The following is a 24,233-nucleotide window of genomic DNA, read 5'->3' as shown; positions in this document are numbered from 1 at the left end:
TTAAGTATTATCACTGTTCTGATAAATTCCATCAGATTTAAAATGTTCTTTAAAATGTGAATTTGTTTATTTTATCTTCCCAGTGTAGAGTTGGTTACATGAGAAGTCCTTTGCTTGTGTGTATCAATGCATCATGGGCAATTGACTGCTAATTTGTGCTTATTTATAAAAATGGAATTTTGTACTATATTCTTTTACATTTCATTTGTGTTTAATTTATGATTAAACCTATTTTTTTAAATTAATTAAAAATATTTACTCAAAGTAGCATGTCTCTTAAATATACTGGAAACCTAACTTGTACTGCTGATGTAATGCAGGCTCTACTTGCCGTCTCTTCTCTTTCCCATTTCCCTTTGGTTTCTAGAGCCTACAAGCCTTGATGAACGAATGCATCGGCCATGTCATAGGAAAGCCACACAGTCCTGTTACAGGTTTGTACCTTGGTAAGACAGCTGTTCCAGCATTTCTCCTGGAGCCTACTGGTTGGGATAAGAGCAGGTCATCTTGTGAGATGTTTTAAGAGTATTTAGGGAAATGACAGTGAAAGCGATAGAAATGAGGTATATATTTAGAGAATTCCACATTAATTGTTCTAAATCCCATAGGAAGATTAAAATATCAACACAAGGCTGTTTCCTGCTAATCAGCAAGGTGAAACTACCTTCTTTTTTTAAAAAATATATCAATACTACCATTCTACTCTTCCTTTTAAAATATTTGCTCATGGGGAGGAAAGATTGAAAAGGTCAAAAGACACTGCAGGTGGGTGAATAACTTCTCTTCCCCTTTCCCTTATCTCTGGAAAAGAGTGGCAACCATTTTTCTCCACAAGTTTTCCTAGGAACCCATTTCCCCATTCCTTGGTAGTAAATTCTGATTTGTTTTTACTTTTTTTTTTTTTTTTTAAGAATAAGTAATGTTATGGCACAGTATACATTACTTTAACTACAGTTTTCAATTATTATTAGGCTATATAGTTTTACAGTATATGTCGAAACTTTAAAAACAAAATATCAAGAAGAGACTAATAAGTATCATGTTATTCTTGATACATTCTGAATAAAACAAAAGTGTATTTGCATATAAGCACCCAAAAGTGAAAACCCAAAACTTTTATACAATTTAAATCACACAAAAATAATTTATAAATGTAAATTTTTGAACATGAACTGTATTTCTTAAAGGGTACTTGCTAGCTTCAGAAAATTTAGTATAAGAACAAGTGTTAATCATTGGTTGTTAAACTTTGAGACTCATTTATTTTATACAAACTCTTTCTACCAAGACTATTGTAAAAATGGGGATTATTTTTTGTAAGATTATTTGAGCTGTATACAAAGCCCACTGTGTTCCCATCAAACTGGCTTAAGCCTGTTATCATAAATAGAGTTTGATTTTCTGATCTCTTAAAATATTTTTCTAAGAATCCATATTCAGTAATTCAGTACACATATCTTCTTTAAAATATTTTATTGCGTAAGCAGTATTTTCTTTGTAAAGCAATTATAACAGAAAAAAATATGTAGAAAAATGGAGAGGATGTACATTAAGGAAAATTTTTGATGTAGGAAAAATTATAAAAGACAAGAAAAATACTCACATTGCCGTAATGCAAAGGTAATCACCAGTAGTATTTGAGTCCATGATCTTTGAATATGCCTGTCACTTCAAACTGTTGGTGGGACAGTTAATAGTGCCTGCTGTAGGCTCAAGTTGTCCTTTGTCCCCTCAGCCACTATGGGATGGTAAAACTGAACTCAGAGTCAGATTGCCTGACAGCAAGTGACCTGGGCTTCATTTAACATCTTTGAGTCTCCCCTTGTAATGTGTAAAATGGGCTGCTAACGAGGAGTAAATAAGGTAATAATATTTTGTAAACACTCTAGTGTCCCGTACACAGTGAGAGTTGTCTTTTGGTTTTGTGTTCTTCTCTGACAAGGAAAATTAATGAAATTGAGCGCACATCAGCTGTCATGTTGCTGCTGCTGCTTGCTTTCTTTCTCTTGTGCTGTAAGCTGCAGCTAATGACAGTAGCCTCATGTGCAGCCTTCTACGTTTTCTCTTTATTCATGCACCTGTACACATTCCACCCTACCTTTCTCTGCTCACATAATCATACAAGCATCTATAGGGTTGTTTTCCTGCATTTATTGTATAAAAATGTGTTCATCTTGAATATTAATCTCTCCTTTTTTGCATCTGACAATGTAGAAATAATTCCATGTCAACAGGTTCAGATCTAATTCATCTTCTTCTGGCCACACTGCAGACATCGTGGTTGTACTAAATTCTTTCACTACTCTATGGGCTTATCTTTATTTTGGCCATGAAAACATCTCTATGATAAATGTTGACCTCTAGTGAAATTTGAACATCTACTTTATTTTTATTGGCCATTTGGGTTTTCTTCCCAATGAAATGTCAGTTTCACAACATTAAATAAATAAATAAACATGCTTACACTCTTAAAATAAATGTTTTGTTTCATGTATGAAGAATATTAAACGTGTGTGTGCATGCCTGCTCTTTTTAAAACAGAATGTCTATACCTTCATGGGAAAATGTTGTAGTGGTTCTTGATTAAGTACTTCCCAGTCTTTGCTGAATTAATGACATCATCCTTATCAAATTGTTTCTTTTTTCCTTTTTTTAAAAAATATTTGTTCTTAAGTTTTAGGTGGACACGATATCTTTATTTTATATTTATGTGGTGCAAAGGATCGAACGCAGTGCCTTGTGCCTGCTAGGCAAGCTTCCACCACTGCACAACCCAGCCCCGTTCTTTTTGTCCTTTTCACCTTTGTTACTTATTTGAGTTTCTTTTACTCGATATTAGAATAATTGAGATAAGGAACCAAACTCAGATTTCCTGGCTTTCTGCTAATAGTTGCTTGGTTTTTGTTCTGCTATTTTTACAAGGGAATTTTAGATCTCTCTGAGTTTGCTACCACCTCTCCTGTGTAATGTTATTAAAAGGAAGGAAACAAAACCATGAAGGAAGAAACAGGATTCCCATTTCAGTTGAATTATCAGTGTGAAGAGAAAATATGACATAGAAAAACAAAACTTGAAGGGTAAAATCAGGTAGTTAAAAGTTCAGGGCTGGGGATGTGCTCAGTGGTAGAGCGTTTGCCGAGCATGCACGAGGCCCTGAGTTCAGTCTCCAGCAGGGGTGAAGCAGGGTGAGTAGAACTGAGAGGAAAGCGTGAGGATGGACAGATTATAACACACGTCCATTCCTGTTTACATATAGTTGTTGGGAAAATGGAATGCTCAGCATTTTTATAATCACTAGGTAAAATCTCTAAAGTTTTCGTTTTAAATTTTATCTGTATTTAACTTTTACTATAATATTTAAAAGAAAAAGAGAACATACTCTGGAAAAAAGAACAGTTAAATTATACTCCATCTACTTGGTTTGTCTTAAAGGAATCAAATAAAACTTCATGTACTCAAGAATGTGACAGTGACTCCCCCAGCGTAGGGCCTGTTGAAATATTTGCATGACCAGATCTTTTTAAGTGTAGATAGCATAGAGAATTCCTTTATATTAGAGAATTGCCACATTTTCATCTACCTCTAAAGTGAGTGTAATCATTTGTTTGTTCAGTATATATCTTTTAAAAATTGGTTTTGGTGAAAAAAATTTGTGTGTTTAATATAGCTTTCTTAACTTTAAAAAAAAAATGATGTAATATTTGTAATTAAGTTTTTACTCTTGAATGGTTTTACTTTGGTCACTGACAAGATTAAGAGATATTCCCTTTACATTTAATAATTGCCTGGTGTGTCAGTTTTCTATTGACCACTTTAACAAATCGCATTTGTTGCCATTTCCATTGGCAGCTATTCATCGGAACAGCCCCCGTCCTGTGAAGGTACCTCGATGCCATAGTGACCCTCCTAACCCACATCTAATTATCCCAACGCCAGAGGGATTCAGGTATTTGGTGTTCCTCCAGTCATTTCCTTTATGGCTTCTTCTCTGGCGTGCATGGCGATGCTCTGGAAACAACTGTTTGCTTGCCCTGAGAGCTAAATGTTTTTCTGTCTTGTCCATATGCTCTTAAAAGCTCTTATTTGCGTTATCTTGAAGTCATACCACAGAGCCTTAGTTGCAAACAAAAAAGACATGCAAATTTAAAACAGGCCTGTACCTTTAAAGATAACTGAATTTCTCAGCTTCTTTATAACCTCAAGCTACTAAGTGTATTCTGGCCTTGGAATAATTCTTTCTTTTTCTGTCTTTGAAAAATTACCTTAGGTAAACAAACTTAAGTTTGCGTAGCATAGTAAACATTTGGAAAACAGTACTGAACATCTCTGTAAAAGTGGAGAAAGCTGGAATGACCTTTTCGGTCTTGGCTAGTTATGAAGCAGCTGAGCACTGAAGTGGGTTCAGGAGCAAGTACATTCACAGGGATGTCCTTGAATGTGGTGGCATTTCTGCGTCTTGAGGTAGTGAGCATCCTGTCTCCCCTATGTGGTCACTTTCATAAGTTAATTTCATTTGACAGGATTTGCTAAGTAAGGACCACATTATTTTTTAAAAACCTTTGAAATTAGTCCTTTTTTCCCATACATGAATCTCAAACAGCATTTTGTATTTTTAAATATTTTTCACTTCTCCTCATGTTTTATTTTTAATTGAAAGCCATTTGCAAGTCCATCCGCTTTCTCACCTGTGTTCCTGAAGCTTTTCTTCTCGTCTTAGCGCTCGGAGCGTGACTTCGGATGGGCGGAGCCATGGCAGCCCAGCTGCTGCTCCTGTTGCTGCCACTGCCACCACTACCACCGGCCGCCTGGCTCCCTGTGGTAGCGACTCTGTGCCACTCAAACCCATCAGCAGTGCCCCTGATACCAGGTAGTCTCATTCCATCAGCGCATGTGTCCTTGCCATCCCTCATGTGTCCTTCCACAGGGACCTTAGCTTTAGGATACCTCATGGGGACCACTGGGCTTCTTTCCTCTAGTACTTGAGTGGTGCTCAGGGTCTTTTGTGGTTGTCACAGTCACCAGCCAGCCAGGTGGACCGTGTGCCTGATGCTGATTTTTCTTTGGATTCGGTATTAGCCAAAATGACCATAGAGGATCAGAGGGAAGAATCTGGGCACAGTAGAAGGGGACATGACACTGCCTTTCCCTGGCAGTCACAGCGTAGTACAGAGATGGCATCCCATCATGGCATTAGGAAATGAATTTTTTAAGAGGTATCAATTTCTGACCTAATTTCCTAATTTTAAATAATTGTTGATTAGAAGTAGTTATACAAAAGTGGGAAAATGAGTTGATGGTGTTTGGAGAATAGATGATTATTAGAGCATTCAGATGTGGCAAGCTTCAGAAAAATTTAAGTCTCTTGCATTAGTCTTTTGTATAAGGAGAGACTCCCAGTCTCTTCCATTCTAGCTATTTCCTGGCAGAGGAGTTTATCAAGTTCTTCTGATGTATATAAGGAAGGACTCTGGGTCTCTGAATTCCTCTGCTATACTTGGGTAGAAAGATGGGATGCTGTCGATATCCCATCTTCTGGTAAGGAAGGTGACGTACAAAACTATTTGGGTTGAGGGTGATTTGACCAAGAGATGAAATGTAGTGAAATTCTACAGTCTTCAGCTCTTAGGGGAAAAAGATTCATATCTTAGTTGGCAGATAGATGACTTATGACTTTAGGATTTAAAGCCTTTAAAAATGAAAAGTTTTTGAATTTTAACAAGTTTAAAATTTCTACAAATGTTTCCAGTCTTCTCATTAAATAATTAATGTTCCTAATTTTAGTAATAAATGTAACCTAAAAACCTAAATAACCTAAAAATATAAGTGTTTTACAGCTTAAGCAGTCAACTAAAAAATTAACAATTAACATTGAACCAGATTCTCATTTATCCTTGTTTTGTTTTGAGGACTTTATGGTGCACACATGCTTCCATATCCCGTGGTGGCTGCTGAGACTGTTGTCTTTACAAATGCAGTGCAGAGTCAAGGCAGGTGAATCTGCACCAGACAGTGGCTGGGAATATTGAGCAGAATGGTACTGGCTCCCACACTCACTGTGTCCTCCTTCACAGGAGGCCTCTCCAGAACTGGAAAGGGAAAAGAATATTTCACTTTTTAAAAGTCAGTCTCAAAGTCTCCACAGAACTGAGGCTTAAGGCATTTATTTATATTTTACTATAGGAGTTAAATATGTGCAATTGGCCTTTCTGTGCATTCAGTCTTGATGGTTTGCATAAGCAGTTTTGTTTTTTGGCATGTCACAAATAATATTTCATAAGTATTTGTGTTCAGTTTTTATATACTTGGACAATTCTTAACATCCAAGAATTTTAATAGCATCATAATATGTTATCTTGAAATTCATTGTTTTTACAAATGAGCAAAGTTTGCTTTAGTATGTATGAGGGTAGTTAAAAGAGCAAAACCACGCAAAGATGTGAGGGGTGGTCAGGAGACTACCACCTGCACGTGACTGCTTACTTTCACGGGGAGCCTCGGTGATCCTGGTGGTCCTGGGAGGTGGACCACAGAGCTGCTGTGGATTGGCTCACTGCTTTGGAGGCTCACCGGCCATAGGTGAGAGCCCGAGGCACAGCATGCCCCAGGCTTGTGAAGAGTGCCACAAGGAGGCAGTGACACTGATGACTTCAGTTCTCAGCCCACAGTGGGTAGCCTTTGCCTGTCTTAGAGAATCAGTAACCAAAATTGAATTTCACCTGACCTTGCAGTGTTTTAGGGCATTTTTCATTGATTTTATTTGCCCTAACAAATACCTATTCTGGGCTTCACTTCTCATCATTGTGCATAAAAAATGTTTTCACTGTGGTGGATTTGCTGGAGCAGCTCCTGCTGATTCCCAGGAGCTGATTGTTAATTGTCTAGAGTTTTATAATGGTTATAACCCTGTCAAAATTGATAAATTCCACGGCCTACCTCCTACCCTCTCAGGTCCCACCCCACAGGTAGTTGTTAAACATTCCCAGATACACCACTAGGAAAAGTGTGTGTTCTTGCTTTTTATCTTTGCAAAATTCTCTGAAGGACATGGGACCGACTTATTTTGCCTGTAGGAATCAGGAAGGTAAAGGCGTTGGGTGACTCCTCCATGGTCTCAGACTGTGGCACTGCTGATAAGTGGATGTCTTCCTTCACTTCAGCACCCGTGGTTTTGAACTACATGGCAGAGAAATTGTCACCCTCTTTCTTTTTTAACAAGTACTATACTAGGTTTGAAGATTTAAGGAAACATAAAAATGTATATATTTCATAATTTTCCCAATAGTCTGTGTTGTCAACTACTTAGTGTTTAATGAAAAGAGCATAAATGCTACCATACTTCATTATATCATTCACTTAAAAATACACACCCAGTAACCTTTTTAATCAACTAATGCCATATTTATTTTGGATTATTTAATTTTTGTATTGCAGTTTTAACACTTCCTTTATAATTAATCCTGGTATTTACTCCTTATGGGTTCATTCTGGTTGCTGAATATTACTCTGGCTACTTTGTTCTGGAAAAGCAACTAATTAACTTTGTTCTATTTAATATATTAAGCTTCCTGCTCTTGTACTTTTGCTTTGCTAATACTGCTTGAAAAAGCATTAGGTATTCCCTTCCATTTTCTTACCATTTAGAGGTTTGAAATCTTTTGAACTATGTAATAATTTTATTACATTAAGTATGGTTGAGTAAATAAATATAATTTAATGGAAACCTTGAACATTAGCTATATTAGCCATATTTTTACCTTACCTGGGCTTAAACTATGGAGCTTCCCATGCCTGTCAGTCATACTTAAGTTAACCCATCTTATGTCCTGTGTTAATGTAAAACAGGACATTCTGCAGGCAGGAACTGTGGGTCTGGCCTGCTGTTTGTGGAGGGATAATAGTGGAGCTCTCTTTGGCTCCAGAATTTTCCTCACAGCCTGTGGAAGGGGACCTTTTCTCAGTGACAGCTCTGTTCTTTTGGGTGGCAGTTCTTGTGGGACTGTCCTGTGCATTGTCCTTTGCCCACTAGATGCCAACTGTACTCTTCCATGACAGTCCAGCGTGTCTCCAGACACTGCCATTGTCCTTTGGGGGGCAACATTTTCCCCAGTTGAGAATCAAGGCTCCAGAAGAATCTCACAGATCTTTCATTTTAAGTTCCATTGAATTGATAGTTCAATTGTTAAAAATATTAAAACAGGGGTTCCAGCGTCCCTGAAAATGATCGACTGGCTTCCATAGCTGCTGAATTGCAGTTTAGGTCTCTGAGTCGTCACTCAAGCCCCACAGAGGAGCGAGACGGTAAGTGTTTAAAGGTGTCAACCACATTCTCTACCTGCCTAGTGATTTGTCTCAGTCAGTGCCTATTGTTAACACCTGTAAAGAGGAAGAAAGGGTCAGGAGCATTAGGCTCTATGAGAAGATTGGTGCTCAACACCCTGACTTTTCATATAGATGCCTCTATTTAGCTGGCTTTGCATATTCTGAGACTACTTTTTGCCTTTTTTTTTTTTTTAATCAGTATTGCTGATATTTTAATTGTTGGGTACTCCTATTCACTTTAAAAAATATCAAAGTGATACTGCACTTGTTGATGATAGGCTGAAATTTTATTCCAATGCAGCCCTCAGTGTCTCTGCCCAGCAACATGTTGCTATTCCTGTTGCATCAGGACAGGGTTTCCGAAAACAGCCTCTTGAATGGAGTCCCCAGGAATGCAGGACCCATACAGTGTTCTTTTCTGTTATTTATGGGAAGTAGTAAAAAAACCTGATAGCAACGTATGAGTTTGGTACAATTTTCTAGAATTGATTATAGAAATAGTTTCTGGCACCCGCATCAAGCACATTAGGAACTGATCACCAGAAAGGATGGCCGGAGAGTAACCATGGCCACTCACTGTTTCAGTCTTCCCTCAAGTATATTTATTTTATAAATCTTTAAATTGTGTTTAAAAAAAAAAAAAAAATACTTTTTGCAGAACCAGCATATCCAAGAGGTGATTCAAGTGGGTCAACACGAAGAAGTTGGGAACTTCGGACACTTATTAGCCAGACCAAAGGTAAAAGAAGGACATTGAACTTAAAAATGTTTTCTAAGAGTGAGATGATTAGTTCCAATTTAAAATTGTCTTAGCTTGCTATGGGCACCAAGGCACATGCCTATAATCCCAGTGACTTGGAAGGCTAACCAAGAGGCTAACCAAGGCCAGCCTGGACAACTTAGTGAGATCCTGTTTCAAAAAATTTTTTTAAAGGTGGGATTGGGGGAAGGACATGTGGCTCAGTGGTACACTGTGGTTCAATCCCCAGTACCAAAAAAAAAAAAAAAAGAAATTTTTTTTTTTTGCTTTAACTTCTGAATTATTGGACCTTTTACATTAATATTTTGTGATCTCATTTATACTTCTGACATCAGTTCCCATTGTTAATTGTTTGTGGATGTTTCCTGTTTAGCAAATTACAAGCTTTTTATATTCTTAAGCAGCTTAGTATATTTAGCTGTTTATATTGAAAAGTTGAGGGAAAAAACTGAAATGAAGTAGGTGATCAATCAGTATTAATCAGAAATGTGAATAACAGAAAATTCACTATCTAGCATTTTATGATCAACAGAATGCTTTCATGTATTTTTTGTCATAGCTGTCTTGAGCAGTATGCAGAATAGATGTTTCTCCCATTTCATAAATGATAACAGATTCTGAAAGACCTCATAATTTGGCCAAGGTAGTAAATGATACAGCTGGGATTAGAATACACTTCTGTCTTTAAGGCCAGAGCTCTCCCCAGCACAGCACCCCTTTGAATTAGAAGTTGGGAACTTCATATGTATGACCAATCAGAAGAGTATTTGTCCCCAGGACCTATAGAGGTTAGGAAGGATTTCATGGAAGGAGGAGACTGACCTGACTTTTTTTTTTTTTTTTTTTTTTTTTTTTTTTGGTGGTGCTGGGGATTGAACCAAGGGCCTTAGAATGCGAGGCAAGCATTCTACCAACTGAGCTATATCCCCAGCCCTGACCTGACTCTTGAGGGAAGACAAGTCTATAACAAAGCAAGAGGCAAAATACAGAGAAAAACATACCTTGAGGCTTGATAGCTGCAGAATGGTCCAATGGGACCAGACTGGCAGGTTTGGATGTAAATGCAGGTGAAATCTGAGGGGTGAGGTCTTTAGTGATCTAGAGGTGGTGGGCAGCTCTCAAAGGCTCTTGAGCAGCTGGTATATTTGGTTAAAGGGAGGATGGGATTAGAAAACACTATGCAATAGATTACCCTGCTAGCCTGAATTGGGGAGGAATTGGGGAGATCAGTTAGAATGCCCATTCAAGTGATTCAGTATTAATAATACTTAGTGGACTAAGGTGGGCTTCAAAAAGGGAATGGCAGTAGGAAAAAGCTTTGGTGCCATATTTGACAGGCCTGGTGACAGATTACGTGTATGTCTAGGATTTATGTAGGGGAGACATCCTAGGCTTGATCCTGATGGAGGGTCTGTTCATGGCTCCCCCAGAGTCCAGATCTTTGCTCTGCTTTTCGAAACAATTTATGGTAAGGTAAACTTGGGAACCACTGGGTCTGTTCCCCTTGGGAGAGCTACTACAATTCATATTTACATATTCAAGACTAAGAAATCTTGAAAGGGGAAAGTAAACAGCAATTGGGTGTGTTCCATAAATCTTTCAGTCTCACAGATCTGGAGCATGTGGTAAGAGAAGAAAAGAGGAAGGGTTAAAACAAAAAGACCTAGAAAAGTGAAATTGGGTCTCAATTCTACAGGACCTTTAATCCTGTTTGAAGGAACTTAGATTTTTGGTTAGCAGATAATGGGGAACTGAAATATAAACTGATGTAGGAAAGTAACTTGGTAAGCTTTCCTGTTTGCTAAGGTGCTGGCCAGCAGGAGGGTGGGCTGGAGATGTACTTCTAACAAGCAGCGGGTTTATTTAGTGTGTCTTGTCATGGAGAGACACTCTCTGCAGGCCTTCCATTCACCTGCTCTTATCTGAGTATGACGACATGCTGATGTCTGTTGCTCCATTGTCATTGGTATTTACTGGAAATTGACTTTGTTGTAGTGACTAGGACCGATGAGTTTGTGGGTCTCTCTGCAGATTCTGCTTCTAAACAAGGACCCATAGAAGCTATCCAGAAATCAGTCCGATTGTTTGAAGAAAAGCGGTATCGAGAAATGAGGAGAAAAAATATCATTGGTCAAGTTTGTGATACCCCTAAATCCTATGATAATGTCATGCATGTTGGCTTGAGGAAGGTGACCTTCAAATGGCAAAGAGGAAACAAAATTGGTAAGGAAAATAAGGAAGGTGGAGTGAAAATAGTCTCTGTTCGATGTGTCCATCTGTCAGGTAATTAACCCTGAGGGGCAGACACAGTTGTGAAAGAGGACTCCAGGCCTCGGGGAACCGGAGGGCCTTGGTGATATCAAGTAGGGTAGTGCCTGGCACAGTCAAGTGCTTTACAGAGTTTGTCATTCTCCATCTAATTCAGCTGTAAATCCCAATGGTTTGACATCCCAGAGGGGACACAAGAGAATACCTGCCCCCATGCTCCTGGCCCTTGTAGCAGACAGGTTAGACGGGGCCTGTGTGCTCCTGACCACTAGCTTCCACCCCAACACAGATCTCCTTGTGAGGCATGAGAGCTCAGAAGTGTAAGCCGCTCATCACTTGTCTGATGTCTCTTTGGAAGTTTCCTGAAGCCAGTTTTTCTCTATTTAAAAATATTTACAGAGAGGACACATTGATGTCTGAGACTTCACTTATTAGGGGACATTCAAAACTATTTTGAGTCTTGCAGTAATTAAACTCTAGTGAACATAATTGTAGATATATAAACATACATCCAGAAGTAATGGACAACATGATTGTAAGCTTCAGTGACTAAACCTGTCTGTGTTAACTAGACGAGCAGCCTGTTTGTGTTGTTCGCAGGAGAAGGACAATATGGGAAGGTTTACACCTGCATCAGTGTGGACACGGGGGAGCTGATGGCCATGAAGGAGGTGAGTCAGCTGGCTCAGTGGGGCCTTGAGTTGGTTTGCTCAGCATGAGAGAGTAAAGACAAGCTTCTCCTGCTCACAGCTGACAAGTGCTATCCATGGCAAGGTGTGTAGGCCTGAGGCCCATGTCTTAGCATTGAGACAGTCAGGACCAACGCGACAGCTGAGCTAACATAATGACGTGGGGTATAAAGGTGCTGAAGATTCCAGTGAGGGTGGGGAGTGAGTATGTCAAGACCACGGAGGTATGAGAAGTGCCACAGGAGGAGAAAGACCTGATGCAGGGAGCTGGGGAGAAGGTGACATTTGTGAGGACGGTCAGACATGGGTGGTGTTTTGACAGCTGGAGGTGGATTGACAAGAGTAGGGGAAGCCCAAAGAACAGCCTGAGGGAGGGAGGGAAAGGGCTTGTTGCCAAGGGAGGGGCCCTCTCATGGCTGGGAAGGTGGATGGGCTGAGGGTGAGATGGGAGGTTTGACCAGCAGGGTCCCAGCCACTTTGCCCTCTTGCTGGCCAGTGGCTCTCCTCTTTCGAACGTGGTTGTAAACTTTTTTTCCTTTTGTGTTAAATTTTTAATTGACAAATTATAACTGTGCGTATTGATGGGATAGGGTGATGTTTTGATACATGTGGGTAATGGGGAATGAGTAAATGAAGCTAATTAACCTTCCTCATCGCATTTTTTGTAATTTGAAACTTGCTGTTCTGGCAGTTTTATTAACTGTACTCACCTTTTCAACCATATGGATGAACGTGGAGGACATTGCACCAAGTGGAATAATAGACGAGGCACAGAAACACAGTACTGCATGGTCTACCTGTGAAATCTAGAGCCGTAAACTTCATACGGGCAGAATCAGATTTGATTTTTCTGTATTGCCCCAAAGCAAAACACCAGTGATAGCTTGCTTATGGATATTTAAATGTTTTGGGTGGTTATATTCACAGTTGTAACAGTAATTCTAGCTGCTATATATCCTCACTTATTCAAACACAAGCATTCTTAATTTCCTTGAACAACAAAGGAAAGAAAATCTGTAAGTCGAGTCACATACAAAAGGACCATATGCCAGTGGGCCTGGACAATGAAAGTGTCAAAGAGACACCTTTACAGACCTCGTTGCTTAGGACATTCCTGTTTCTTGTTTGTGATGGTGTTGATAGTTACCAGCAATTTTCCTTTCACAGATTCGATTTCAACCAAATGACCATAAAACCATCAAGGAGACTGCAGACGAATTGAAGATATTTGAGGGCATCAAGCACCCCAATCTGGTTCGGTACTTTGGTGTGGAGCTGCACAGAGTAAGCCACCTTGAGTCACACTGCTTTGTGTGAGGAGTCAGTGAGGGTGCACGATGGAGTCCTGTTCTACATCACAGGTCTTCTCATTTCAGAGCACAGTAACTTTGCCTAATTATCAGGAAATCTCCATGAGTTACATCATTTCTGCCTTCTCTCTGAAACTAGAGGAGTTCCTCCTAAAATGTAAGTTGTAGACTGTAGTCATCAACCCGACATTACAAAGCACTGAAACCTGTCCTGCCAGTCAGAAGGTCCTTCTGAAGCACCCCTCCACGTGACATGTGCCTGCTTTCCATTCACAGTACATCATTAAGTGATGCTGAATACTTGTCTCTGCTGTTCAGGAAACTTTGTAAAATGACAGAAAATTAAAACCTTACATTCATTTCCCCTGGGTTTAGAGATGCACGTTGTCAGGGAAGAGAGGATAACTTGGAGTGTCTTGGTGCAGAGCCGAAGCTTCCAGGGAGAGTTGAGTGTTGATCATTTCTGATGTTTTCACAAGTATGTCTACATTGGAAAAGGATGTGTTTCAGTACTTAATAGTATCTAGGAAGGCCTTGTGACTCCTTGTCTCAGTTTATATGGCAGACTTGATCTTGCAGGATTATAGAAGTGCATCCCCTGTGATTTGGAGGAGGCTTTCTTACCCTGATGAGCTCTGTTAGACACATCTTCTGCACAGCACACTCAGTGCTTGGGATGGCCAGTGTGGTGCATCACTAGGAAGAAGAATGATTCTGGAGCACGGCCTGGGTGGTTTTCCAGACTGTTCACACTATAAGGAACACCACAGTCAGGGCTTCATCTTATTCCTCCTGTAGGAAGAAATGTACATCTTCATGGAGTACTGTGACGAGGGCACATTAGAAGAGGTGTCAAGACTGGGGCTCCAGGAGCATGTCATCAGGCTGTATTCAAAGCAGATCACCATCGCCATCAACGTCCTCCATGAGCATGGCATAGTTCACCGTGACATTAAAGGTAATCCCCACGCGCACCCGGTGTCCACATAGTAGGTGCTCTGGAGATGCTCGCTCCCATCCTCTCCTACACAGTATGTCTATTTCCACGTAGATAGATCTTTACTTTAACAAACACCACATTGAGAAGTGATATAAAACCATGTCTGCATCCCTGAGAAGAGTCTCTAGCTTCTTATCTGTTTGTTAGAGAAATCTGCTTCTCCAAAAGGAAGTTTCATGAGCTGATTTGACATAGCCTGTGTGTTTACTACATATTCGTCAACAAAGCAACCTTTCTATTTCTAGTGTCAGCATCCTTATGTATTTGTAAATGAGTGTTGTAAATTTATAAAATGATAGTAAATCAGAAATAGCTTTGTAAGTCAATGTACAGTTATGTCTTTGGAGGTAAGAACAGGGTTTATTTACACCAACTTCCAAATTAAAGTTCTGTTAAAGGTTAATTCGGTCATGCTGATTGGTTAGAAGTGCATTTCACTCTGGCACAAGGGGAATAGCGATCCTTTCATCTCAGATCTGTTAGTGTGGACGTTTGTCTTAACCACACTGTGCCCCTGACCTTTTTTTTTTTTTTAAGTCTAGGAAATAATTAAAGCAGGAGAGTATTTTTTTCTCTAATTGGCACTAAAGAGTTCCATCTGTCATGTAGTCTGAGTTTAACCTAAACACACTTACTTGAGAGTTGGTGTGACTTCTGACCAGAGACCAGATGCAGTCTGTTGGACTACTTCAGATCCCACCAGAATCTGCTGCATCTGAGCATAGGAGTTGTTCATGCTCACAGCATGGCTCACCCTAAGTCACCAAGCGTTCCCAAGTCTTGCTGGCTGCCTGCCTCTCCACCACATGGCTTTGCTGTGGGGATTATTCTGGGCCTTTGCTTAGTTGGCCCGGTATCAGCCCCTGGCATTGCCTATTTCAGTTGTTCAGAAATCTTACCCTTGGTGCACTGTCATGAAATGGTGGCTGCGTAAAGAGAATTGCCCAAGTCCTTGAATCAGTTCAGCACACCGGTGTCCTTATCTAATGCCTTATAGTTCAGCATGGCTAACGCTGAGTACATGTGCAGGATTGCAGAATCACCACTCTAGTCCACTGTGGGGACCTGAACCTTGGGAGGACTCGAGTGTTGAGGATGACTGTTAGACTACCTCTCATCACATGACTGCTTACCAGTTTGGACGTCTTTGTGTCGCTTTTTGTGAAGAAGTACCATAGACGCATGCTAGAGATGTGTGACTTAGTTGGAGCAATAATATCTCGTAGCCTATAGTAAAAGGTCAAGCTGCATTGAGAGGTGAGCAGTAACCCCAAGTTCCAATTATAAGTTGGTATGAGTTAGGCTTGTATATTGCTTGTAGAAATATTGGAAAATTACAGAACATTGTTTTTAGTCATATTCTAAAACATATCCTGAGGTGGCCTCAGCCACACCTCTGAAGAACCACAGCGTGTGTGCTGGTCTTTCTACGTGTCTCTTCCTCTTGTGGAGGCTGTTAATTGCATCCAACTCTAATGTTCAGGAACTGTCACACACATTTGTGTTTTATAATAATTTCTCAAGTATTCTGTGAGTTTTTAGAGTTAGAATCTATGCATCTTTCATTTCCAAATTTATTGGTCAGAGCTGTCTATCCTGATGTTAAATTTTGTTGCTTTGTATTAATAACATTTGTGAATAAGCATCACATCTTTTTGTAATTGCACGTTGTAAGTAAAACTCCATAATCTTTATATTACTTAGTTTATAAATAGTTTCTTGTAGTTTAGATTACCACATTAACATGCAGGTGCCAATATTGTGTTTCAGAGGCTGATTAATGACTGCTTATTTCTTGTTAGGTGCCAATATCTTCCTTACCTCATCTGGACTCATCAAATTGGGAGATTTTGGATGCTCAGTAAAGCTTAAAAACAATGCCCAGACCATGCCTGGTGAAGTGAATAGCACACTGGGGACAGCAGGTATGGGCCAGTGGGGCTGGTCTGCACTCATTAAGTGCTGTGGGCGTGGCTCCTGGGTTTCCCTTCACCCTTCCTGGTCAGCACAGACCTGCAGGGTGGGAGCAGGTTACAGGTCATGAGGAGGACCCTCCCCCACATGCTTAGGCTTCTCCTGGAGGGCAACTGACTGAGTAATGATCTTAACTACCCTGGGAGGATAGCTGCTTTTTCTTCTCAGAAAGACTCTTGTGTTGTTTATAGTGTTACTAAAACTATTTTAGTTGAAACGGTATTTTGATTGTTTAATGTCACAAAATTTTGTATCCTCTTTTGCAAATTCAATTTCCTGTTTTCAATGTGAATACAATTTATTTGAAAATTTGCACATTCAAAAGTTGTCTGTTAAAACAGAATTCTGTCCCTAAAAAGTCCATTCAACAAATGATTCAAAATCCCTGTTTTCAGTTTCAGCATTCCTTTGACATAATTCAGGAAAATAATATAAAAATATTAATTTATTGCTCGGCACTCTTAATACATAGTATTACAATCACTATATCTGTGACTTTTAAAGCATACATGGCACCTGAAGTCATTACCCGTGCTAAAGGAGAAGGCCACGGACGTGCAGCAGACATCTGGAGTCTGGGCTGCGTTGTCATAGAGATGGTGACAGGCAAGGTAAGCAGAACCTGTACCTGGAGGAGGAACTTCAGGAGGGCACTGTACAGGGATGGGGCAGTAGTTGTGGTTTATTATTGGTTATAAATTCTGTGGACACATTTTCTGCCAGAAAACACAATTAGAGATAAAAATGTGACCTATCAAAAGACAGAATAATGTTGAGGAAAAGGACAAACTAGGAAACAAGTGTTTATAAGATATATGCTATAGAGAACACTTAACAAGTGAATTTAAAGAAAGCATAAAGAAGCAAGCAGTTACAAAAAGAAACATGAAATTGAAATTTAGGTCCATGCGAAACCTGCACATTAGTACTTACAGTAACTTTATTCATAAATGCCAAATGTTGGAAGCAACCAAGACGTCCTTCAGTGGATAAATGGGTAAACAGACTGTTACATCCCCACAGTGGGATATTATTCAGAGATCTTTAAAAATGTGCTATGAATCCTTAGAAGATAGAGGAACCTTAGTTACATCTGGCCAAGTGAAGAAAGATGGTAATCTGAAAAGGCTGCTTACTGTATGATTCCATCTGTGTGACATTCTGCAAGAGGTAGAACTGTAGACATCAAGAACATCAGTGGTTGAAGCACACGGACATGGAGGACAGGTATTTTCAGGGTTGCAAAACCATTGTGTGGGATGGTGGTGATGGATACATGCCATTGTGCATGTATCCATACCCACAGACTCCACAGCACAGAGTGTGAGTCCTGATGTGAACTGTGGACTTTGATGAACAATAATTCGTGGATGTTGGCCTATCAGTTGTGACAAATGGTCCACACGAATGCAAGATGAGGATAACAGGAAACTGGAGGGGTGGGGAATTGGGTGAGAACTTCGTATTTTCCGAGGGAGTTTTCTGTAAACTTAAAGTACTCTGTAAAAAATAAGCCTGTTAATTAAAAAAAAGAAAGAAAGAAACATGAAATGTTGAGCTTCATCAGAATTACATATTTAAAAGTGGAATTTTATTTTTTACTTAGCACATGAATAACATTTTAAAAAGATAGAATACTTGCTTTTGGGGTATAAGGAAATTGACATATATTGTGGTCAAAAATGCAGAATACTCTGGGAAACAGTATCTATCAGAATTAAATTGCATACCCTCAAATCAAGAAATTCTTCCTTCTGAAAATTTAGCTTCTGATGAAGATACTACTGAGGAGTAATTATAAAAATGTATAGTATAGACATGTACACAAGAGTGTCTGGCTGTCTAGCATCACTTACACAGAAGAAACACTAGCAAGCTCTTAAGTGTTCTTAGGAAACTAGTTAAATCATTATCCAGCTATACTTGCAGCTGTGGAAAAAGAACACACCTTGCAAGTGCTCAGCAAATATTTGCTGATGTTACCTCTGTTAGCGTTAAGGAAGATAGCCACGATGTCCGCATTATTTTAGTCAAGTCACACAAGAACATGTATTCCCATTCAAGAGTACATGTTGGAATAACCAATCAATAGCACATAAATTAGAATGGTATAATAACTCAGTTCCTTCCCCTGTGAACCTCATTTTTCTTCTCATCATGGTAAAATAAGCTTTACCCACACAGAGTTTTCATTATTCAACCAGGGAGCATATTAAATCCCTGTGAGAGAAATGTTGAGTTTTGTATGTTTTAGTGACTTTTGTATCATTTTACATATTACATCTTTTAGTTATGTGACAGTGGCTTCTAAATTATGCTGGACTAACAGAATATCCCAAATGGGCTGGGCAAACCGTGCTGTCCGCCTGCGTTTAGACGAGGTTCCATTGGACGGTCACATCTGTTCCTGTATGTACTGTCCCCAGCTTCTGTCGTGTTCTAGTGAGAGAGCTGAATGCTTAACGGGGATCAGGTGGCCTCAAGGCCTGAAGTATTTTCTGTTTGGTCTTTTGAGTAAGTTTGCTACTTCAAATATAGATACCAATTTTAAGATGCCTAAGATTGAGTATTTGCATTTTATATGGCCATGTAATATTAAAATCTGACGTTTTTCCCCGTCTTTGTAGAGGCCTTGGCATGAATATGAACACAATTTTCAGATTATGTATAAAGTGGGAATGGGACATAAGCCCCCAATTCCTGAAAGATTAAGCCCTGAGGGAAAGGACTTTCTCTCTCACTGCCTGGAAAGTGACCCGAAGATGAGGTGGACGGCCAGCCAGCTCCTCGACCATTCTTTTGTCAAGGTCAGATCACTGATCATTATCTTCATGTTTAAATATTTAAGTTCAGTTTTGCATCTGGCATGTAAGGAAATTTGGAAACTTAATTTTAAAATACCTTATCTAAAAAGGAAAGGAACTAAATGTCTTCTTATGTGAGGGAATTTTATGGTTTTTTTTTTTTATTTGAAAAATGTTTATTGAGGTTCTTGATCTATTTTGGCGGCACATATTTAGGTACACCTGGGACAGCTAAATAGGATTTTAAATGGTACTGGCTCCAAGATTAGTTTCCACTGCAGTGAATGGGTAGTCTGTGGCATCAGGGACAGGTTAGTCAGGACAGCCTGATGTGAGACCTGTGGTAGTGGTGGTGGCCTACTGAGCAGGAGAATTAGAGCAGTTGGGTGATCTCAGTTGTTATTTTCTCTTGATTGAAAGGCTGATAACCTAGCCTATTAGAGAGGGTTTGGCCAGGTGAGGAGTCGAGGCAGGGTGTGGCAGCCTGCATGAACAGGCATGGAAGGCTGAGTCCAGAGGGCAGAACCGATGAGGAGCCAGCACAGGTGAGGAAAACGGGGTACGGAAAGGGCAAGAGATGGCCTGGAAAAGGAGCAGCGCAGCTTTAAGGAATGCCAGTTTTATTGTAAATATAACATCATTAAATAACTTTTTGGAAAGATCACTCTGAAGATAAGGAACTAGTTAGGAATCTGCTGATACAGCTGAAGAGTTGAGAATGGGCAATTAGCAAACTATCCACCATGTTTGGAGTAGCATGGCCTTGACTAAGGATCTGGTCGGATGTGAAATGTGAAGGGGGAACTTGGGGAGGAGTCTAGGGTGGCCCAGCTTCCTGGCTGTCAGCAGTTCATGGAAACTACCTTCACCACTGTAGAGGGCAACTGGCTAAGGGGCGGGCCAGGGGCATGATGGTTTCTCCTCCAGTAAGTTAAATTCACAGCACGTTTGGAACATTTGCTTGTGGATTTCAGATGAGCATTTGGATGTTAGGGCTGGCACTCCAGAAGAAACTGGGCTGTGATAGAGATTTGGGAGGCAGAAGTGTTGCTGGGGTGTGTGTCAGAACAGTGAGAATGAGGAGACTGGAACCCCGAAGAGCAGCACCACAGGGCTCTGTGAGGCACTCCCACTGCCAGAGAGAACCGGGAAAGAGCGGGGGTGTGGAACAGGCAGCCGGGCTAGCTGTGGGGCCTTAGGGACTAGTCATCGGGAATAGTTATTTCTTATAGAATATGTAAATAATGGATCAACATTGACCCAAGATTAGACATATGTTTGAAAAAGTAACTTCAGTTCTCCGTTCCCAGGTTCTCCCTGAGAGAGGACACTCAGCACTGTCCCCAAGCATTTCCTTTCTTGTGCCTCTCCCCCTGTGTCCAGCAGGGTGCTGGCACCAGGGTAGTGGACCGGCCTTTACTGTCAGTCTCGGCTCAGGCGAGCTTGCTTGTGTGCCTGCACCTGCCTGGGCTCAGCTCTCTCCTGCTTCCTCACAGGTTTGCACAGATGAAGAGTGAAGCTCTCCAGCCCGTGGCCTGGTAGTGTGTGGACTTGGAGAACCCCTTAGTCACTACTGTATGTAATATTTACATAAACACTGCTGAGAAGCAGTGCTCGCCTTTTAACCTTCCAACTGAAGACTGCACAGGTGACAGGCGTCGCTGCTCCCGCTGCTCCTGTTTGTCTGACGTGGCACAGGGCCTCCTGAGTGACAGTGTCCATGAGGTTAAAGAAGCTGCATGTTAAGTGCCATTACTACTGTACACGGACCACCGCCTCTGTCTCCTGTTTCTCCCGTGGTGGAGAACCGTGACATCAATGTAGTGTTTTCACCCTTCTGGGTTCAAAAGAAGTCGTGGTGTTATCAGGTGTCCTGGACCTTGTTCTGATCTCCTGTTGTTGAGTGCACTGACTGTGAAACCTTTTTGTTGTTGGCAAGCTGCAGGTTTGTTATGCAAAAGGCTGATTAATGAAATTTAAGAAAAAGGTTCTTTTTTCAATAAATGGTTTATTTTAGGAAAGCTAAGTCACACTGTCTTTTAATGGTTCACAGCTTAAGAGCCAGCAGTCAGGAGAGGGGCCTGGCATTTTCCTCAGCAGAAGGAGCACAGCCAGTGTGTTCAGCTGGACACTGGCTAGGTGTTCCTTAGGGACTGGTGTCTCCTTGCTGACCAGCAGAGGACATAGTGAAGCAACGCTAATGGTATGAGGTAGCCCTTCTTAATCATATCCTACTAACCAGCAAATTACAACCGAAGCTCAAGCCTAGTTACCACATGTCAGGCTCAGTTTATTTTTAAACCAAGATGTAGAGGTGCTAGGTCGTCGGTGTAAATACTGCCGGACGAGGAGAACGCATCTACATTCAGAGTGTAAACTGAATTTCAGCAGTGAACCTTCTCAAAAAGCCTAGCCTTATGTCATTGATGGTATTCTTTACTTCATTTTGCTATTAAAATTTTTTTTTAAAGATTGACCTTGAAGCTTCCCGAAATCTTTTCAGGTCCTTGACTTGCTCCTTCCACGTAGCAGCTACACTAGGCCGGCCACTCCTCCAGCATGTTTTCTGTTCCCTCCCTCCAGGGCAGTGGGTCTTTTCAGCCAAGAAATTAACATCCAGAGGATTATAAAACAATTAGAATTTTGTCTAAAAGTTTTTTTAATATCCTTTTGAGCAGTAATTTACATAACCTTATAATTTATTAATTTGAAGGGTATTATAATTCAATGGTTTTTAATGCAGTTATATAGTTGTACAATCACTATCCTAATCTGATTTTCGAGCATTTCCATCACCTCAGAAAGAGACCACATGTCCACTTGCATCACTTGCCATTCCTGCCTAACCTAAGGTCACTACTCAGCTACTTCCTGCCTCAGTATACTGGCTTGTCCAGACAATTCTTGTAATTAGTACCTTACAATATGTTGCCTTTGTGTCTTTCTTCTTTCACATAGCTCACTTCTGAATTTATTCACATTGTAGCATGGATCCATACTTCATTCCTTTTTATTGATGATTGCTATTCCATGTAGACGTGTAATACTTTTTTATCCATTTACTAGTCAATGGGCATTTGGGTTGCTTCTGCTTTTTGAAACATTCCCATACACAGTCTTTGTGTGGACATGTCTCCTGGGAGTGGAACTGCTGGGTTGCACGGTAAGTCCATGCTCATCATTCTCACTGGCAGCATCTGAGGGTTCCAGCTTCTCCTGTTGGATAATTGCTGTTCTTTTGAGTGTGAAGTAGTGTTGCATTGTGGTTTTGATTTGCTTTTTCCTAATGATGGCGAAACCTTTTCATGTGCTTGTTTGACCATTCATACAACTTCTTTGGTGGAATGTCTACTCAGATTTTTTTGTCCCATTTTGAAATTAGCATTTTTTTGTCACTTGTTGAGTGATAAGTGTCTTCTATCAATTCTGGCTGCAAGTTCTTTACTGGATATGTGATTTGCAGGTGTTTTTTTCCCCTGCAGTAATTACTTGTCTTTTTATTTTCTTAATGGGTTCCTTTTTGAAGCATAGAAGTTTTTAATTTTTTTAAAGTTCCATTTACCAATTTGTTCTTTATTGCTTGTACTCTATGTCATATCTAAGAAATCATTGCCTTATCTAAGGTCACAAAGACACCTTTATTTTCTCTAAGAGTTTTATAGTTTTAGCTCTTAATAAAGCCTATTGTCTATTTTTAGTTAATTCATCCTTTGGCATGTGGGTCTTTGCATAACCCAGCATCATTTGTTGAAGACTGTTCTTTCTCCACTGAATTGATTTTACATCCTGTTGGAAATCAGTTCACCATAGATGTAAAATGTACATCTGGACTCTCAATTCTGTTCTGTTGATCTGTATGTCTATCTTAGGTAGATGTCTCCCAGTCTTGATTATTGTAGCTTTGGAGCAAGTTTTTAAAATGGAAACTGTGAGTCCTGAAACTTCTTTCTTCTTTATTCAAGACAATTTTGACTATTCTGAGTTATTTGCATTTTCATATAAATTTTAGGATTAGTGTGTCAATTTCTGCAAAACAAGCAAAAAACCCAGCTGGGATCTTGACAGGAATTGCATCAAATCTATGAAACTATTTGAGGAGTATTGTTATCTTAATTTTAAGTCTTTTAATCCACAAACACAGGATCTCTCTCCATTTATTTAGGTACTTAATTTCTTTTAGCAATGCTTTGTAATTTTCAGTGTACAACTCTCAAACTTATGTTCATTCCTAAGTGTTGTATTCTTTTTCATGTTATTGTGAATGAAAATATTTCTTGATTTTATATTAAGATGTTTGTTGTTAGTATGTATACTTACAGTTGATTTCTAATACTGATCTTTGACCCCGTGGCTCTGCTGAACTCACTAAGTAGTCCTGCTAGCTGTCCTGTGGACTCTGGAGCGTCCTCTGCACCTGAAGTTGTGGTGCTCATAAATAAGGGTAGTCTTGCTTCTTCCTTTCACAAGAGGCTTCTCTTTTCAACTCTGCCTGGCCACGCTGGCTGACCTTCCAGTGCACCATGGAGTGACAGTGGTGAGAATGGACATTCTTTTCCTGCTTTTCATCTTTTTTTTTTTTTTTTCAATTGAGGAAATATATATATATATATATATATATATATATATATATATATTTAATTTTTTATTGTTGGTTGTTCAAAACATTACATAGTTCTTGATATATCATGTTTCACACTTTGATTCAAGTGGGTTATGAACTCCCATTTTTACCTCATATACAGATTGCAGAATCACATCAGTTACACATCCATTGATTTACATATTGCCATATTACATTCTATGATTTTGTCATTTTTTAATGCAGAGTAATACTCCATTGTGTATAAATGCCACATTTTTTTTATCCATTCGTCTATTGAAGGGCATCTAGGTTGGTTCCACAGTCTTGCTATTGTGAATTGTGCTGCTATGAACATTGATGCAGCAGTGTCCCTGTAGCATGCTCTTTTTAGGTCTTTAGGGAATAGACCGAGAAGGGGAATAGCTGGGTCAAATGGTGGTTCCATTCCCAGCTTTCCAAGAAATCTCCGTACTGCTTTCCAAATTGGCTGCACCAATTTGCAGTCCCACCAGCAATGTACAAGTGTA

At 39.9% G+C, this 24,233-nt stretch overlaps 1 protein-coding gene across 5 annotated transcripts in view; it reads left to right on the top strand.

Annotated features, from left to right (window-relative positions):
- Positions 1 to 21,145, top strand: part of Map3k4 (mitogen-activated protein kinase kinase kinase 4) — a 104,594-nt gene extending 83,449 nt beyond the window's left edge. Inside the window, exons 15-27 of one of the 5 annotated variants that reach the window (XM_027939448.2) lie at positions 368 to 434; positions 3,850 to 3,946; positions 4,718 to 4,867; positions 8,198 to 8,298; positions 8,978 to 9,058; positions 11,111 to 11,302; positions 11,948 to 12,018; positions 13,204 to 13,320; positions 14,145 to 14,304; positions 16,149 to 16,271; positions 16,825 to 16,931; positions 18,948 to 19,127; positions 20,621 to 21,145. In XM_027939448.2, the coding sequence (XP_027795249.2) occupies positions 368 to 434; positions 3,850 to 3,946; positions 4,718 to 4,867; positions 8,198 to 8,298; positions 8,978 to 9,058; positions 11,111 to 11,302; positions 11,948 to 12,018; positions 13,204 to 13,320; positions 14,145 to 14,304; positions 16,149 to 16,271; positions 16,825 to 16,931; positions 18,948 to 19,127; positions 20,621 to 20,641 (1,467 nt within the window). In that variant the 3' untranslated portion in view covers positions 20,642 to 21,145. Of the gene's footprint in view, positions 1 to 367; positions 447 to 3,849; positions 3,947 to 4,717; positions 4,868 to 8,197; positions 8,299 to 8,977; positions 9,059 to 11,110; positions 11,303 to 11,947; positions 12,019 to 13,203; positions 13,321 to 13,412; positions 13,504 to 14,144; positions 14,305 to 16,148; positions 16,272 to 16,824; positions 16,932 to 18,947; positions 19,128 to 20,620 lie in introns of those variants that run through there. The other 4 variants (XM_027939447.2, XM_027939451.2, XM_027939450.2 and 1 more) reach the window with 4 other exon arrangements.
- The last annotated feature ends 3,088 nt before the right edge of the window (positions 21,146 to 24,233 follow it).

This window comes from Marmota flaviventris, chromosome 6 (assembly GCF_047511675.1).
Source record: "Marmota flaviventris isolate mMarFla1 chromosome 6, mMarFla1.hap1, whole genome shotgun sequence".
NCBI lineage: Eukaryota > Metazoa > Chordata > Mammalia > Rodentia > Sciuridae > Marmota > Marmota flaviventris.
This window is presented reverse-complemented; position numbering and strand designations above follow the sequence as displayed.